The sequence below is a fragment of the Scardinius erythrophthalmus genome (genome assembly GCF_964197995.2).
Source record: "Scardinius erythrophthalmus genome assembly, chromosome: 13".
NCBI lineage: Eukaryota > Metazoa > Chordata > Actinopteri > Cypriniformes > Leuciscidae > Scardinius > Scardinius erythrophthalmus.
In genome coordinates, this window is record NC_138233.1 from 33,845,195 (window position 1) to 33,864,954 (window position 19,760).

Sequence of the window (19,760 nt, forward strand, 5' to 3'; positions counted from 1 at the left end):
GAAATTTACTCCAGCATAGTACAACAAAGTTCCTTTTAAGTCAGTAAACTAAAACTGTTAATGCAAAATTCAAATATCCTTCGACAAACTATACATTTGGCCTGCCTAAGGGGGGCCTACAACACATTGTGCCCAGGGGCCTCCGAATTCTTAATCCGGCCCTGCACCTCACCCCGGACCTCACTAATTTTCAAACCCTGGTTACGGCCATGAATGTGAGAAATGTTGAAGGTGTCTGAATAAATTTTGGTTTGACTAGTGTCAGGTGTCTAGAAGCGTCCTACCGCGTCTCGCAACGAGTTGCCAAATTAGGAAAACCTCACACAATTGCAGAGGTGCGAATCATCCCTGCTGCCGAAGATATCTGTCAAGTTATGTTTGAAGAGAATTTCGCACAACAGATTAGTGACATCCCTCTTTCTAACAACAATGTTAGCTGTTGCATATCTGACATGCCAATCGACGTTGAGGAGCAAACATCATGCAAAGCCAGTACTATGTCCTGCAGCTTGACGAGACAACTGATGTTGTAGGACTAGCACGGGCTCGCTTACCCATGTCAGATTTATAAAAATGGCAGTATTGAGGAGGACATTCTTTTCTGTCTGTCTCCTCCAGCGAACACAACTGGCGAGGCATTGTTTGAAGTTCTGGATGGGTATATATACAGGGAGGCTTTAGTTCCAAAAGGTTGAGAACCTTTAGAGTCTTGCAAGACTTTTTAAACATTTTGACTTATGTTAAGTCACTTGTGTTAGACTTTCCAGTGATGCCTCCCAAAAAAATCGTTTTCTTTCTTATTAGCCAAGGGCTTAATTATCATAATTTAATTACCAATCTGGCATCTTTCTCTCAAGATTAAGAGAGCTTGGGAGGAAGACTTTGACAGACCCCTTCTCTGAAGACACAGTTCAAAGTAGTTCACAGAGCTCATATATCCAAAGGTAAACTAGCTCAAGTTTCCTGGGACTAGCCCCTGTGCAATAGATGTCAATGTGCTGAGGGATCATTCATTTACATGTTCTGGACATGTCCCAAATATGGCAATCGATATGTCACACCCTTTCGGCAGTTCTTCAACACAGAATAGAGCCAGTGAATAATTGAATAATCCATTCATAGCTGTCCGTAGGGATCTGTGCCGAGGTCTTCGTGAGGATCTGTCCTGAGGGCTTTTGATGCAGCCTGGAATCATCATAGTTGTTCGTTCATTTGGCCAGAAGAGGACGGGTCCCCCGAGTGATCCTAGTTTCTCCCAAGTTTTTTTTTCTGCTTTACAGCTGAAATTGAAGTTGTTGATGAATTTTGCAACATTAACACTATATTAAGCTGCTTTGAAACCATCTGAATCGTATACAGCATTAAATAAATAACCTGACTTGACCAAGTCTTACCCTACTGAAATTTTGTAATATTTATGTAATTTTGAAGATGACATTTTGAATGGCTCAATGTAGGAGAGGTTTCAGTGCGCTGAAAAACGTATTTTGTGAGGAAACGGCTTATCACTTAATGAATCGATAGTCTAATCTTCAACAAGTTTGCCATTGAACATTCATTTTGGTTTGATCTCTCAAATTCTTAAAGTCAAAGTTATGGACAATGTTGCAACTGATGGCAGTTCTCAATCATTCATAGGCTCTCCACAAACAGTTTTTGACTGTCACTGTCAAGACAGCACTTCAGAACGTTGGCTAAGGTACACACGTGATCCAAGCTCACCATTACACCATTGAGCAGGGTTTATTGAATTAATTTTAGTTGCATATGTATCAACTCTGACAAGCACAATACTAACAAGTGTTGAACTATCAAAAATCATCTCATAAAATTTATAAAAACCTCACAATAATAACATTAAGCAACAATAGAAAGCACTGCAAGAGCAAGAAAAATAAGTCATATAAATATAATAATATATGATTAATATAATACATACCTTTTTATTAAATGAAATATGTAACAAATTATAAATAACAGAAATTATTAAATAATAGAAATGATAAAATAAAATGAAGAAAATAGCACAGATGTGGTTTCTCTCTTGAAGCTGCACACACATACATTTTGCGACTGAAACCGATCCTTAGATCTTTCAACCCATAATAAGAACATCTCTGAAAATATGCTCTGATATCATAATATGTTCCACATTTAAATTTCATGTTTGATGCAATTAAATATCAAAATCATAATTTCAAGTAAATATTTAAATTCAAATCCTAGTGGCATATATACCATTCAATAGGTTCCAACATATTTACACATTATATATTAAACATTATACATTTTGACAGATGCAGTCTACTAACTTGCATTGTGAAAGAGGTACATATTAGAAGCACTGACCTGCATACTTAAACTTTTTTATTATTATTGATTTTCTGTCTTGTAAAGTTGTCTTTTCAGCAATGCACCTTTCACTGATTTTTCTTCCTGTCAATTTTGTCATTCTTGTTAATCTTGAATTATTTAAATTAGTACCCCAGATAGCACACGTACATCACAGAGACGTCTATTTGATGTGTGTGTTTACATCTGGAAGATGTATTTTTTAGAGTGTTTGCTCATCTGCAATACGTCTATAGGACGTTTCCTGTCATATGTCGAATAGACGTTTAGAAAATGTCTTAAAGATGTAATGATTTAGAATGTATGTTAAATTGACATCTTAAAGATGTCAATCAGATGTTAATAAACAGCAGATGCTTTCCAGATGAAGTGATCTTTAACAGACATCTTGCAGACGTACGTAAAGCTCAAGTCTGTGATGAGCTCAACAATACACTGTCACACAAATGTAGTGTTCTGCAATAACATTAAACTTTTAGTGCAATGATATCACATTCAAATTTATATTTTTATCTCTACACTAGAACAAATGAGTCACTGCTTTAAATAAACCATTAATGAGAGAACTATACTGAATACTTCTGCACGGCATCGCATTTGCAAAGCTACAGCTGGGAGAATTTGCCTAATTAGTTTTATTTGTACTAGTAATATGTTGGCTCGATTACAAGAGATGAATGTAAATCTGCACAGCATCTCATCATTTCACACTATTAAAACAGGGTGATAACATATCTTTCAGTTCAGTAAGGAGTCAGGACCACTTTTATCAAATTCATATTTTATTATAATGATAATGCATACACAGTTAGTGTTGGCGGTATGGTTGTGTTCTGGGCAAACTTCATGCTCAGCAAGTCAAACTCCCCTTGGGATAACAGAACAGATCCAGTAATCATGCATGCATAATTTCAATTCACAAAACAAGTTATTTTAAACAAGCCAAAATACATGAGGAAGGATGATTACAATGTAACTTACTGGTATAACTGAAGACAATTTTAAGACAGATATCAGATTAGATTACAGATCTCTAGGCTAGGTGGAGTTGGGGATGGAGAGGGAGTTAGCATCCAGCTGTGCTAAAGAAGAGTGGCTGAATGAATGGGGATTTAAATGAACCTCTGTAATAAAAATGAACAGCTGATGCAAGTTTGATTGACGTGGACTGCTTGAACTAACATGATGCTTGATGTCACTCTGCTGAGGTTTGACACTGACTCTGTGAGCTGTGAAAATGAAAGAATAATGGTTTAGCCATTTGGACTGTCAACATTTATGGATTGACAGAAACATCATGGGTCAAATCCCATGAAAACATGTCTGGGCCATATTTCATCCTAAAATCAGAAGATTTTTTTTTTTTTTTAAGAATCAGTAACATCACAACATGACAATTTTTCTTCTAAATTCACATTACTGTAATGACCACTTAACCAGCTGACCAAAGACGTTCAATCACTGAATATGTTAAGGAAACACATAAATGCACAGCATTTGAAAACTATTTTTTTACATTTTGTAAAGTAAATTGCAATAAAATCAAGAATCTGTGATTTGTTAATTCTCTTGAACCTTTATTTAACTGACAAAAGTAAAAATAAAAGATTTACGATGTTTTCACTGACCAACTTATTTGTATTTTGTACACTACACACTCCATATATATATATATATATATATAAAAGCCTCTAAGTTTGTATTAATATTAAAATTTTTATCAGGCTCCTATGTATAGGTTTCTACCTAAGTACCGGCATTTCTAAATGGGCTGAGTCTGGGATTTAGTGAGTTTGAAGTGAAAGTATTTGATGAGTGTATACTATATGCAGAGAGCATTCCATCAATATTTTTTTATATAATTTTGACAGAGGTGGCTTTTAGAGGCTTTTGCATCCGAGGTAATATGGAGTATTATTTATAAAAATAATATTTAATATGGAGTTGGCCCATCCTTTTCAGCTATAACAGCTTCAACTCCTTTGGGAAGGCTTTCCACAAGGTTTAGGAGTGTGTTGATGGAAATATTTGACCATTCTTCTAGAAGCGCATTTGTGAGGTCAGGCACTGATATTGGACGAGAAGCCCTGGCTCGCAGTCTCTGCTCTAATTCATCCCAAAGCTGTTCTATCAGGTTGAGGTCAGGACTCTGTGCAGGACAGTCAAGTTCCTTCAAACCAAACTCACTCATCCATGTCTTTATGGACCTTGCTTCGTGCACTGGAGCGCAGTCATGTTGGAACAGGAACATGACTCCCCTAACTGTGATTCGTCACTCCAGAGAACACGTCTCCACTGCTCTAGAGTCCAGTGACGGTGTGCTTTACACCTCTGCATCCCACGCTTTGCATTGCACTTGGTGATGTAAGGTTTGGATGAAGCTGCTCGGCCATGGAAACCCATTCCATGAAGCTCTACGCACTGTTCTTGAGCTAATCTGAAGGCCACACGAAGTTTGGAGGTCTGTAGATATTGAAAGTTGGCACCTCAGCATGCGCTGACCCCACTCTGTGATTATACGTGGCCTACAGTGCCACTTTGTGGCTGAGTTGCTGTTGTTCCCAATTCCTTTCACTTTGTTATAATACCACTAACAGTTGACTGTAAAATATTTAGTAGAGAGGAAATTTCACGAATGGACTTACTGAACCTACAGTGCCACTTTGTGGCTGAGTTGCTGTTGTTCCCAATTCCTTTCACTTTGTTATAATACCACTAACAGTTGACTGTAAAATATTTAGTAGAGAGGAAATTTCACGAATGGACTTACTGAATTCACTGAGCTCCTGAGAGAGACCCATTTTTTTCACAAATGTTTGTAGAATCAGTTTGTCTACGTGCTTGATTTTATACAACTGTGGCCATGGAAGTGATTGCAACACCTGAATTCAATGATTTGGAGGGGTGTCCCAATACTAATATATATATATTCTTTGCAATCTTGCATTGAAAAATGTGATTTTTTTCAATTGTTTGGCAATTCTCTCATGATATTTGGCACGAAGTGATAAGCCATGACGCATCTTTGCTTATAAAAAAAAAAACAGATTACTTTTTTTCCTTTTACACTCAATCACGATTCTTAGGAAACCAATAGGGCCTCTGCTCCTTTGGTGAAGGTGTCAAGTTATGCACTGTGTAACACCTGTAATGCTCATTATTCTCAATGGTTATTCTAACTACAGTTTTCTTAACATGGCACAGTAATCTGCTACCATATGACAGTAAAAAGGACAGTAATACAATGATTCTGACAGTATAAGTATTAATAACAAATACAACCATAAATTATTAATGTTTTTGCAGTTATATTGGTCTTTTTGTCCACATTACAGTAATAAAGATGCAGACTATATTTTTGGGCTACATGTGACCTGGACATGTGATTCACCCTGTGTGTCTCATACTTACTGTTAACTTGTCACTTCTGAGCTTCTTGCAGCCCTCTTGACCGCTCTGCTTTTAGCCTCGACTCTTGTTTGATTTACACCTTAAACACACACACACACAAAATTAATTTTATGACTAGCACACTGCAGTTTTGCAGGTCCTGTACGCATCTCTCACCATCATTATGAGTCACATGATCCTCCATGTCCTGACGTCTATCTGTCTGAGGCTCGTCTGTTTTTTTATAGTAATAGTTTTGGTCTGGTGGACCAAACCGCTAAAATACACACACATACACAATATTGAAACAATCACAAATGAAAGTTATTTTGTGAATATCTTTATTCATTTATGTACCTTATTAGGCCACATGAAACTAATGAAGAGGATGATGGGAAGGCCCACAGTGAACACATAGACACCCCAGAGCCACGGCCGCTTGACCGTCGCCATCAACAGCTTTTCTATCATTCCAGGCTACAAGAGGACAGTGTGAAACAGATGTGATCAATTTACTGTTAATTATTTTAAAACATATGAAAAACACATTTTTGGTTTAAATTTCCTTGATTGTAGAAGTATTGTTCATTCTTAGTTCATGTTCACTAAAGTAGTTAACTTATGTTAATTAATGAACCTTATTGTAAAGTGTTACCGACCTGGTCGCCATTTCTTCACATTTTGCCTTCACTAGATAATTTTAATCGGGTGTGTCACTGGATGAAGTGTTTTGAATAGATGTGGTCTCATTAATGTGAGCTTAAAAGAGATGCATGCTAAATGACAGATTATCACAGATGCTAGTCAGTTTGGTGATGCAGACTGGCTGTTCCAGTTGAAGGATAATGGGTTAACTGTTGTTACTACCTTTCTCTTACTCCACGTGTCTTCAGTCCAACGTCTGGCCACTTCCAGGCTGTCACAGAGAAAGATGTTGTCAAACATCACATCTCCAGTGAGGGTCCACAGCTCAAATCCCACAGCGGCGACGGGGCTCATGGTGAATGGCTGCTCTCTGCTGTCCTAACACAACAACCACACGAGGACAATGATGAACTGCTCACGGCTAATGCAAATGAGATATTGTGGAGTGCTAGCCTACTTTATCATTAGGGTTTGTGCTGGGTTGGCTTTCTGGATTTGATAATGCAGGACGAGATGAACGCTCACGAGACGACGCCACACCATCTGACCTGTCCAAACAAACACACATAAACACGACCACAGATTGATAAAGAACCAAAGTAGGTTGTCCAGTGGCTTGTAATGGACAAACATAAGCCAAGTTAAGTCAAGTTTATTTAAGTCTTTTTACAATACAGACTCAAGTTTACATCTTTACAGTAGTCTGTACAGAACTCTCTCTCCCCTATATATATATGTATATATGATAATTAGTGTTCAAAGCATTCTTATTGTATCAAATTTACACTACCATTCAAAAATTCCAAATTCACCAAGACATTGTTTTTGAGAGAAACTGACTCTTCTGTTCACCAATGGAGCCTTTTCACATTTCACACTTGACTTGACACATTTCCACAGTGATCAACATCACAGATGTGGTAGTTTTTCATATAATTTTTTTTTATAATATACATTTACAATGCTTTACTTGTTTTACATTACCTCGGCAGTAGAAAAATGAATTAGCGCTGCGCGGGTGTTTCTAATACAACAGTGGAGGGAGCGATGGCAAATTTCACATCATTCTCTCTCCCGAGTCCGACCGATCTGACTGACCGATCTCACGATATTTTTTTCCCTCTTTTAGAAAGTTGTGGAAGCACTTTTTTTCTTTTGTTATGGAAATGTGAAAAGAGTTCATGTAGCATTTACTTAATCCACACAACAGTCAAAACAAATTGTAATGATGCAAATTATTATTACTGTAAAAAAAAAAAAAGTATATTCTGTTTTTAGCAGCTACTCCAGAAATACTCCAAATCCTTCTGTCCCAAGGGATAAAGGCTGAGAAGGAAATGGATTCACTAAACATTTTTAATAAAATTCTTCTCATCATTTCTTATTCTCTAAATTCAGAAAGAAAACAGTTCTTTAGAATGGTCTTTTCCCCTTAAGTTTGTTCTTGTGTCAAAACTTCTTGAAAAGAATGCTCTTAAATAACTTTTTTTTTGTTGTTAAACTTTTAGCTCCCATTTAGTCAGTTTAAGATATTAAGTTTTACAGCATTACACTACTTATTACTACTACACTATTTAATTTTTTTATAATTATATATCTTCCGGGAGGGCTGGAGTCTATCCCAGAGTCTCAGGCCACAGGCGCGGGAACACACTGAACAGACGGCCTGTCCATCAGGGCTCATGTTTTAATCTAGAAAGATAATTCTCCTATGACAAATACTAACATATCTCACACAGTTTACATCCAAAACATGATTGGAAGGTGCTAGCTGCTTCATGGACACATAAGATTTACCATTTACCATTAAGATTTAATGTGTTGTATTAGACAAGGCAACCTCATGCATAGGAGGATTCACACCATTTTATTTGTATTATTTTATTATCTTTTATTATGCACTACTAAGGCCCTTTTTCCATCTTAGAAATGTTGCTTAACTAAGACATAAGCACTGTACTAGATTATCTGGTACACAGAGCATCAGTATCTACAAAAGAAGGCAGAGCCTTGGCTGGCTCCTATGTTCTAGAATAGTCTACCTAGGCTATTATTATTGGCTTTAGATTCTATAAACAATCAAATTTGATTGTGAAAGTTTTTTAAATTTAATTAAAAATGTATTAATCATGTAATCAAATAAAGTCTAATAATAATAATAATATAATAATAATTTGTTACACTTATATAGCGCTCTTCTGGGTACTCAAAGCGCTTTACAGAGATCTCCTCAACCACCAGCAGTGTGCAGCTCAAACTGGATGAGGCGACGGCAGCCATACTGCGCCAGAACGCCCACCACACACACACACCAGCTTACTGGTGGAGAGGAGACAGAGTGATGAAGTCAATCAGAATATATGGGGATGATTAGGCCATGATGATGGACAGAGGCAATTGGGCAAATTTGGCCAGGAGGCCGGGGTTAAACCCTGTCTCTTTTTCGAAGAACATCGTGGGATTTTTAATGACCACAGAGAGTCAGGACCTCGGTTTAACGTCTCATCTGAGGGACGGTGCTTTTTGACAGTATAGTGTCCCCATCACTACACTGGGGCGTTAGGACCATAGATATATATATATAAACACTAGATACCTCGTACGCGCTGTTGGCCAATGGAGGTCGACGTCCGCACACGGCGGCCATCTTACGACAGGGTGCTCGCTCACTCGTAACATGGTGCATGTACTTTTAAATAACCATAACTTGCTCAATTTTCTACCGATTTTCAAACGGTTTGGTTTGTTATAAACGTCAGAGATGTAGCTATGAAACTGCATACATATGAAAAATTATACAAATGGACTTCCATATGAAAGAATTATAGCCTCGGTAATGACATTTGTAAGAAACCAAACCGTTTGTAAATCCGTCAAGATTTCACCGAGATAAGAGGATTTGTGTGCATGCTGATCACTCACCTTAATTCACAGAGCCCTGTAGTAAGATGGCCGCCGGTGATGCCGGAAGTGACTTCTCCTTAAGACATCTAGCCTTTATATGATATCTATGGTTAGGACCCATTCAGACCACAGGGTGAGCAGCGTCCCCAACTGGCCTCACTAACACCTCTTCCAGCAGAGACCTAGTTTTCCCAGGAGTCAACCCTTCTCAGCTTCAGTGGGCAAGTCTACTTAAAGACTGCATAATCAGTATTAAAGGGATAGTTGACCTCCAAAATTTTTAATTCCGTTTAATAAAAATTCTGTTTAATTCCAAAAAGTTAATAAGAGATCATAAAACTAATCCATATGAAATGAGTGGTTTAGTCCAAATATTCTGAATAGACTCAATCACTTTATATGATGAACAGATTTAGGCTTTAGGCTTTTATTCACATTAACACTGATCAGCGAACATAAACAAGCTCAACCACAAACTTCATTGGTTCTTGCTGAAGCTCAAACGTGATGCGTAACACGAGAATGAACCTCATTGGTTCTTGCAGAAGCTCAAACGTGCTGCGTAACACGAGAATGAACCTCATTGGTTCTTGATGAAGCTCAAAATTTGGAAGGTATTGTCGTGTTCTCTCAATGGGGTTTAATAATGCATTGAGTTAGTGTTCAGTAATGCATAGAGTTCGATTGTGCTGGATCATTCTGTTATGCCTGACGAATGTATGCGTTCATTTACTTGGGTCTGAAGAGACAGTCATGGTAGTAAAAGTTATGATAAGTTGATGCTACTCCCTGTGTCCGTGTGATCCTTACCCAAACATAACATTGGCGACGAGGATGGCTGATATCGCACTACCACCTCCTGCTCCTTTCCTCGCTCTACCTGGCGAGCCTCCAATTCCCTGGACTCGCTGGTTACAGTCCTTCGAAACTTTCATCTTGGCAGTGGGGCTGACTGACGTGAGCACAGCCCGCAAAAAGGCGCTGTTACTGCATTGCTTGGGAGCCGAGGGTCAGCGGGTGCTGGGAACACTTGAGTCAGGTGCCACAAGCGATTATGACACAGCCGTGGAACTACTGACCGCGCACTTTGCGGCCCCACAGAGTGCGCTCTTGCGCCGGTTTCTGTTCCGCCAAAGACAACAGCTGCCCGGTGAGTCAGTGCAACAGTACGTAGCCAACTTGCGTGGATTGGCCAGCACATGCAAGTTCGGTGCGTTGCAGGACGAAATGATTCGCGACCAGTTAATTGAACATACCAACAACGCGAAAGTACGTGAAACTCTGCTATTAGAACCGGATGATCTATCACTATCCCGAGCAATCACGATTGCATTACAAATAGAGAGTGCAGCTGCATGTGCGTCGGCGCTGACTAAACAGCAAACAATCACGGATTACCCAGCCCCTTCCCCCGTGCCTCCATCAATATTACAGCCCGGCCAGAACGACACATTGGCGGCAGCAGACTCCTCTGCAGTTATGCTACTGAGACGCCCGCAGCGGTCTCGGCCACGCCCACAAACACTAGCGTCACGGCCCTGTGATAACTGTGGATCTTCATCTCATCCGTCTAGAGCACAGAACTGCCCAGCCCGTGGCCAAACATGTCGCAATTGTGGCAAACGCAACCATTTTGCTTCAGTCTGTCGCTCGGCTCCAGCTGAGTCACCCACTATAATTCACAATGTCTACTCTGGACCAGTCTCATTTAAAGCATGCTCAGTGCGCCTAAATGATGTGTGCATCCCACTGCTTTTGGACACAGGTGCCAGTGTGTCTCTCTTGAACATGCACACATACAGATTTTTTTTCAGGTCCCTGCCACTTTCGCCACCCTCTGCTTCACTCTGTGGCTATGGCGACTCAAAAATTGACCTAGTGGGTGCCCTGCAAGTAACTGTTGGGTATGGCAACAAATTGGTACCCAACTTTACCTTCCATGTTGCCCGTCACGGGGCCAATCTGATGGGTCTGGATTTGTTCTCGGCTCTGGGATTCTCCCTAGTGGACACAAAGGGAGCTGCGATCTTGACAGTCTCCACGCCTTGGCAGCAAAAATGGCCGTCCCTGTTTGAAGGCTTGGGTTGCCTCACTGCTTTTGCCCACCAACCTCTCCTGAACCCCGCCATTAAACCAGTCATTCAACCACTTCGCCGCATTCCTCTGGCTTTCCGTGATGGTGTCTCAGCTGAACTTAAGCAGCTGCTGGACGCTGGCATTATCGAACCAGTGGATGCATCGCCCTGGGTTTCAAACCTGGTGGTAGCTCAGAAGAAATCAGGGGCCCTACGGGTGTGTGTCGACCTGCGAGCAGTGAATAAGGCAGTGATCCCGGACAGGTTCCCACTGCCTACCTCTGAAGAGCTCACTGCTCAGTTCCATGGCTCAACTGTGTTCTCTAAACTGGATCTCAGACAGGGCTACCTACAAGTGCCGCTTCACCCCAGCAGCAGAAACCTCACAGCCTTTGTGACCCATGCAGGTGTGTTTCGTTATACACGCATGCCGTTTGGGCTTAGCTCCGCCCCCAGCTGCTTTCAAAAAATCATGGTGTCGGTGTTGGCTGGTATACCGGGGGTGGCCATTTACCTGGATGATGTGGTTATTCATGGGCCTTCCCCTGCGAGTCATGATGAACGCCTCAGCAGAGTTTTTGCAGCCCTAGCTGAACACAAACTAACCGTCAATGCTGAAAAATGTGTTTTCTCTGCACCGACCATTGAGTATGTGGGTTTCCGACTGTCGGCGGATGGCATCACACCACTTCAGTCAAATGTAGATGCTATACTGGCAATTCCTGAACCCAGCTCGGCTGCACAGGTCGCCTCCTTCTTGGGCATGACGGGCTACTATCTGAAGTTCCTCCCACATTATTCTGCTACCACTGCCCCATTACGACGTCTGCTGCGTAAGGATGAGCCTTGGATATGGTCACAGGCATGCTCTGAGGCAGTGCGGGCACTCAAGGTGCAGCTAACCACAGCTCCAGTGTTGGCTCACTTCGATATCTCTAGCCCCACCTTGGTGACCTGCGATGCGTCGGCTACAGCCATAGGAGCAGTATTGTCACAGACTCAGCGGGGCGTGGAGAAGCCCATCGCTTTTGCGTCGAGGGCCCTCAATCAGACGGAGCAACGGTACTCGGTGGGGGAACGTGAAGCATTAGCCTGCATCTGGGCCTGCGAGAGGTGGCACTTGTATCTCTATGGCCGCTCCTTCACCCTGAGGACAGATCACCAGGCCCTGACCGCACTGCTTTCTACGTCTGGGACAGGCCACAGACCACTGCGGCTACACCGCTGGTCCGACCGTCTTCGCCAGTATAACTTTGACCTGAAGTTCACCCCTGGCAGGGACAACGTTGTGGCTGACCTACTGTCCCGCGCTACTCCACCCCACCCTGCCATACACACACACACCGACACGGACCAGGTGGAACGGGACATTGTCCAGATGTTACACACACCCCTACAGGCCGTCGTATCATTACAAGAACTGAAGGACGCATCTGAACAGGACCCAATTCTTTCTCAGCTCCGTGTCTATATTCTGAATGGCTGGCCTCAGGAGATATCGGAGGGGCTGGCAGCATTTTCCAGAATAAAGCAGGAGCTGTCCTGCTGGAACGACACCTGTGTGGCACGCGGCCTCTGCACAGTCATCCCCAGCACCCTACGTGCACGTGTCTTGGCAATGGCTCATGAGGGCCACCTGGGTATTGTGAAGTTGAAACAACGCTGCAGAGACCGGGTTTGGTGGCCAGGGATTGATAAAGACATTGAGGCCTTAGTGAAAGACTGTGCCGCCTGTCTCTTGAGCGGTAAGACGGGTCACCAGGCCCCCCCACCCTTACAACCTCTTGCTTGGCCATCACAGCCTTGGGATCACCTGCAGCTGGACATATGTGGTGAGATACAGGGAGTTCCTCATCACCAACGCTTCCTAGTGGTTGTCTATGACCTGCACTCGAAATGGCCCGAGCTCATTGCCACCGGCTCTGTGACCTCTCTGGTCATAATCAACTTTCTGGACTCTCTGTTCTCCCGCTGGGGCCTCCCAAATACTATCACTACTGACAATGGCCCGCAGCTGATCTCAGCTGAGTTCACCTTATACCTCAAAAACAAGGGTATTCGCCACATCCGCACGGCATACTATCATCCCCAAGCTAACGGGGGCGTCGAACGCTTCCACCAGTCGCTGAAAAACAGTCTCAGAGCACACCTGTTCCAGGGATGGACCTTCTCACAGGCCATCCGTCACACACTGCTGCACTACAGGGCCACCCAACACTCTACAACGGAGGTCTCTCCAGCTTTCCTTATGCTTGGCCGTGAGCTCCACCTTCCCCTTGACAGGCTCAGCCCAGCACTGCCTCAGGGACCACTACCAAGGGTCAAGGCCTCTGTTGAACGCCAGCAGAGGCGGATGAAGCAGAAATTCGATCTCTCAGCACACGCAAAGGACCCTGACATACAGGCCGCAGATTGGGTCAGGGTTCGCAGGCCCCACAGAGACCATAAACTCGCTTCGTATTGGTCTTCCCCTCTCCAAGTTAGTCATCAGCTGGGCCCAGCCACTTTCTTGCTCAGTGACGGCACGCGGTGGCATGCAAGCCGTCTCCGTAAAGTACCGGCCCCGGCACATACACCCTCAGCTTGGCAGAACAACACAGCGAGTCAGCCAACACCTCAGATAGTGCCTGCACAGGCTCCAGATATCCCTATCAACCTGCCAGCTGAGATGTGTGCTTGCCCATCACAGTCTGCCCAGCCTCATCCTCGTCTTTCACCGCGGCCTGTTCGCACTCGTTCCCGTCCGGGGCACTTACAGGACTTTGTGTCAACATTTCATGTTTGAAAACCCGTAGGAGGGGGGGAAATGTCGTGTTCTCTCAATGGGGTTTAATAATGCATTGAGTTAGTGTTCAGTAATGCATAGAGTTCGATTGTGCTGGATCATTCTGTTATGCCTGACGAATGTATGCGTTCATTTACTTGGGTCTGAAGAGACAGTCATGGTAGTAAAAGTTATGATAAGTTGATGCTACTCCCTGTGTCCGTGTGATCCTTACCCAAACATAACAGGTATTGCAGCTCTTTTACTTTAACAGTCATAAATTAAAATAAATAAATGTAATATTCCAAAAAGAACATCCATAATATGGTCTTTTTCTTCTAAATGCTCTCTGAAGAAGAGCTTTGTCAGATTTCAGAGAACCTTCAGAGAGACAGTTCCCTTGTTGAGTGTTCAAAGAGAGTAAATGTTGGTTGTGTCCAACACGTGTACATTAGGGACTTCACCTGTGAGTGAAGATTGAAGATTACAAGCCACCTATTCAACCAATTAATTAATTAATTCATAAACCAAAGAAGTGTTGAACTCATTTTGTTTAAGCTGATCCAGGAGGACCTAATATTAAACAGGTTTCAAAACACTGGACTGCACAGCTATTACAACTCATCTATCAGATATCTCTCAGTGTATAAATAACTCATATACCTGTTGTTTATATTAATCAGCATACCTTTCATGTTCCAACTTTAGGTCAGAAGTTTGAACCCCATCCACTAAGGCCGCATGAGGTTCCTGTGTTTCGTGAGGAGTGTCCATGTCTTCCAAAAGACTGCCCTTGTTTATCAGCGTCAGGTCAATAAAGATTTCAAAAGTGTTGTCAGGATACACATCTGAAAAGAACATTTTCACTCAAATAAAATTGCAACCAACATGTCATTATACAAGATTAGACACTTTCCATACATAAGATTTGCTATTAAAACTGAACTGTCTAGTTTATTAGAATGTAAACTTACTTCAAATCACAGCATTGACTTGAACATGAAGTCACTGAACATGTATTTCTTTACTGACTACTCACTTAACGTGTAGAGATGTGGACGCTGGTCAATAAAATAGTCACTAAGATCCACTTCTGGTTGCCGAGCATGTTTTTCCTCATATGTCCCTGTGATGGGATTGCGACGGCTAAGGATGAAATGTATCTTGTGTGCGCTGCCACACTTATCTGGACCAAACATAATCGTGTATGGGGTGGCATCACTGAACTGGCTCTAAAACAACAATGACAACACAGTGTAGAGAAAGCACTTTTATTCATTGTGAATTTCTTTTTAAAATGTAAAGATTTGACTGTTTGTCTCATTTAATAAACTGTTCTTCGTGTTTTAACACACCAAGCTAAACCAGGATTGTGTAAATTGTAAGTATTACCAAACGAAGATCATCTGAATGAGAAAGCAACTTAATGTAGGCTCCACCACAATCAACCAGCTTTTGGAAGAAAACCTCATACCTGCAGATGTTTTCAAAAGAAGATTTAGTCAAGCGATTTTATTTGTGTTTTAAGGACAGAAGCAAATTGATCAAAATATCTTACTGTAAGCAAAGCGGTTTGTCTTTAAAGTGGTACACTTTCCTCAGGTAAGCAGATATGGCGTGGTGTCTCCCAGGGGATTTGAGGACCAGGCCTCTGTTTCTTAAAAATCTTGGTTCACTTGGTTCCTCTACTACCCACTCACCTGTGTAAAGAAAGGCTTTTCATATCGCCATGTATTTGATAATATACAGCACTTTATATTGATAAGCCATGATAAGCAGGTCATTATTGCACCATCCTTCCTTCAGACCCACATCACGTCCTGATCATCCTTCAGGGTTATTTTGTTATAATGTATGGCTGACTATATAACAAACATTTTAACACTGCTACACTGTTTTCAATTTTCAAATTTATATTCACAAAATGCATATACCATTATATTTGAGAAGTTTCAGTTGCTCATCTTTCACCGCTTTGGACAAAACCCAGTTTCTTCAGTGCAAACAAGGAGACAGAGAATTTGATGTTAATGAGCAACCATCACTTAATAACTGGACATAACTTTGATCTAAAGTAAAGTAATATTTTATATTATTTATTTATATGGGTGTTTCTGCAACTATGGTCACTTTCGACTCTCCCAAATTAAAAATAAATAAATAAATCAACCCCTTTGAATTTTTATTAATTAATCAGTCTGTAATACATTTAAAATGTACTCACAATTGCATGCCATTAAAATTTTAATCTGGAATATGTAAATTTTTTATGCTTTTATACATTACAATAAATATACATACATTTAAAATTAGGGGATTTTACGATTTTCTTTATGCCAATCAATATCTTGCAATATCTTGACAGTGAATGACTTGTAATTTTAATGGTAAAATAATTTTTCGCTAATAAAAATCTGAATAATAATTAAAATAAAACATTGTTGCGGTAATGACATTTTGTTATAATATATGAATTGAACAGTAATATATGTATGGTGAGGACACAATAAATACTTCAGAAAAAAATTGTATCTTTATCTTATTTTTCTGGATCTTGTGAGTGACAATGTAAAAAAAAAAAAAGCTTAATGTGGGTGGCCCAATCTGGCAGCTCATGTGCTAATTTCTGTTTCCATAGAAACTAGATTTGTTTGGTTTTTGAACAATAGTTAGGGAAAGTTAGGAATTTTTTTTGCCAATCTGCAAAACAATTTCTTACCAATAGCTTTTTTTACCATGTGTTCCTATAGGTGTCTAGTAACACCTCCCAATTTATCCACGGCCAAATCCTCAGGGAAACGCCTGGAGAGGCAATCAAAGTTGGGGTGCCCAGACGTCCTGGGTAAAAATAATGAATTAAAATTTTTTTTTTTTTTTTCAATATTACCTTTTGAGATGTCTAACTAGGGGTTTTTAGGGGTGCCGAATCTATCCCAGCCATTAGTTTTGAGTAAAAATGACTCCAAGTCCATACAAAAACCACATAAAAATGGTTTTATTGAACAATTACAAAACAAAACTTACTAAATAGGTTTAAGGCCAGACACTACAGGTGAATAGAGTCAAATTTTTAACTAGCAGATATCACCATGAAACTTTCCCAGTTGATTACCTATATTAAGATGAGAAAAAAAATTATTACAAGTTTTCTGTAATTTAATTTTTAAATATGCAAATTAGGCAATATCTAATTAAATATGCACTAATTTGCATATCGTTTAAAAAACGAAATCTGAGTATTGGATAAAGCCAGGTTAAAAATTATTTCCAACTGTCAGATCCAAATATGGTCATTTCCTTTTTATCAGCAACCAATCGTGAAAGTAAAAGGGCTGAATGCGCAATCTCATTGGCTGATGATAAATCTTTAAAGGCCATTTTCTCAAAATGACTTTTCTCTCATACTCCAAGTCCGAAATCTCCACTTCAGTAGCACCTATATACACCAAACTCTCCAGTCTTGTACCTAGTTATATTATGAAGACATATACAGAGGGATTTGTAAATATATTATTCCTAGCCTGATTTATATTACATTTTATTCTAAAAAAACATGGCGAAAATCATTTTTTAAGGCTATTGACAGTATTTTCGGATTTACAGGATAACAAAAGTAGATATCCATAAATCCCTCAGTAATTTTTTTCCCATCTAATATGTGAACACAATGAAAAAATATTTTTTAACCTGGCTTTATCCAATACTCAGATTTCATTTTTTAAAAGATATGCAAATTAGCACATATTTAATTAGATATAGCCTAATTTGCATATTTAAACATTAAATTACAGAAAACTTGTAATGCATTTTTTTCTCATCTTAATATAGGTAATCAACTGGGAAAGTGTCATGGTGATATCTGCTAGTTAAAAATTTGACTCTATTCACCTGTAGTGTCTGGCCTTAAACCGATTTAGTAAGTTTTGTTTTGTAATTGTTCAATAAAACCATTTTTATGTGGTTTTTGTATGGACTTGGAGTAATTTTTAGTCAAAACTAATGGCTGGGATAGATTCGGCACCCCTAAAAACCCCTAGTTAGACATCTCAAAAGGTAATATTGAAAAAAATAGTTTTTAAAAATTCATTATTTTTACCCAGGCGTTTCCCCGAGGATTTGGCCGTGGATAAATTGGGAGGTGTTACTAGACACCTATAGGAACACATGGTAAAAAAAGCTATTGGTAAGAATTTTTTTTGCAGATTGGCAAAAAAAAAATTCCTAACTTTCCCTAACTACAAATGCTTTATTAAAAGTATTTTTCAGAGTTACAGTGTAGGGCAAAAAAAAAAAAAAAAAAAAAAATATATATATATATATATATATATAGGCCTATATATATATGAAACTAATTATTTTGAAATAATGTCAAATTGTAAAAGAATTTGCTCATTTTACATACCTGAGGATTGAGACCACAGTTGAGACATGAACAAAAATGGTGTTTTAACCTATGAATGCTTCCTCATTTTCATTAAATAACCAGTAATTCTTTCTATGTCAATGTATGATATTGTGTTTGAATTTATTAAACATCATATGACAGACTTGAACATAACTCTAAAATCTGCCGGGACTTTGTGCCATTAGTTGCAGAAACACCCATATACTGTATTATACATGTTGTCAGTGAGTTTCCGAAACCAACCTGTCCAGCGCGTTTGCGTCAAACTGCTCGGCGAAATAAACCTCTTCTGGCGTCGCGACGGGTGTGTTTGCGTTCTGAACAGCACAGTTCGTTTCAACAGGGTTAAAAGCAAAAGCAGCTGTGATAGGACTCTTTACACATTAATATGTTTTATGTGCACTGTGTCACACACAATGCAATAACCATTATATTTACCTGTGATCCACTGAAGTGAGCGAAACACAAACAGAGGCCAAAGAGCAAAGGCTGACAGCGCATCATATCTGTATCTGTGAGCAGGAGCAATCTTCTAAGATTATGCTTGATGAAAATCCTTATTTCTGTCCCTCAACTCTACTTTTAACGATTTAGTTTAAGACATGCTTCACATGAGCCTATATTAAACCTCGACTTGGTAACGTGCGTAATCATCTTCCTGTATTTATGGGTTAATAAACGTGGACTTTGATCTCTGTCCTGTTGAGCCCTTGCGCTTTACATATAAGATGGCAAAGGAGTTTAATAAGGAATCATTGATGAAGGACGTTCATCTATGCACTTCACAATGCTTACACCACACACACACACACACACACACACACACACAAAACAAATCCAGTAATATTCAACAGTCTGGTGTCACTGGGATCAGTACCACACCTCAAGACATTTTTTTTCCAGTTGTTTCAATCATGTAGTCAATAGGAAAGAGGCAGAATATGAAGATCTCTTTCTGAGATCCATCTTTTTCACATCATGTTGGGAAGATGTTGGAAAAGTATGTATTGGACCCAGGTGGAGGATTTTTCTGAGGAAAAGTGTGTAGTTTAACTGTAACTTCTACAGGGGTGTGGGAAGGTCCTGTCTTTGGTTCTTCACATTATTTACAAACCCATTTATTTTCATTGAAACTACTTTTAGAATTTATTTATTTTTTACAAGTGTGGGTTTCTGCAGGTCAGAGTAATGGGAACCCCAGGGTTCAGATGGCAGCGTTCACACT

The 19,760-nt window shown here is 40.1% G+C and overlaps 1 protein-coding gene across 1 annotated transcript; it reads right to left on the reverse strand.

Moving 5' to 3' along the window:
* Nucleotides 1-3,122: 3,122 nt before the first annotated feature.
* LOC308701106 (calnexin) lies at nucleotides 3,123-19,195 on the reverse strand. The gene is made up of 13 exons (XM_081383181.1): nucleotides 18,974-19,195; nucleotides 18,779-18,852; nucleotides 16,065-16,123; nucleotides 15,689-15,830; nucleotides 15,523-15,604; nucleotides 15,170-15,362; nucleotides 14,819-14,978; nucleotides 6,845-6,935; nucleotides 6,610-6,765; nucleotides 6,100-6,219; nucleotides 5,920-6,019; nucleotides 5,764-5,842; nucleotides 3,123-3,581 (listed from the first exon to the last, which is right to left on the reverse strand). Exons 1-12 carry the CDS (start codon nucleotides 19,037-19,039, stop codon nucleotides 5,766-5,768), a joined length of 1,320 nt encoding a protein of 439 aa, XP_081239307.1. The 5' UTR covers nucleotides 19,040-19,195; the 3' UTR covers nucleotides 3,123-3,581; nucleotides 5,764-5,765.
* Nucleotides 19,196-19,760: the final 565 nt, after the last annotated feature.

What these genes read in the sequence shown, in the direction of transcription:
- LOC308701106 (XM_081383181.1), bottom strand. Translation starts at nt 19,039, where the DNA reads ATGATGCGCTGTCAGCCTTTGCTCTTTGGCCTCTGTTTGTGTTTCGCT. An exon ending in GACGCAAACGCGCTGGACAG is followed by an intron (nt 16,124 to 18,778) that starts GTTGGTTTCGGA and finishes TTTGCACTGAAG; the next exon opens with AAACTGGGTTTTGTCCAAAG. An exon ending in GAAACTTCTCAAATATAATG is followed by an intron (nt 15,831 to 16,064) that starts GTATATGCATTT and finishes TTCTTTACACAG; the next exon opens with GTGAGTGGGTAGTAGAGGAA.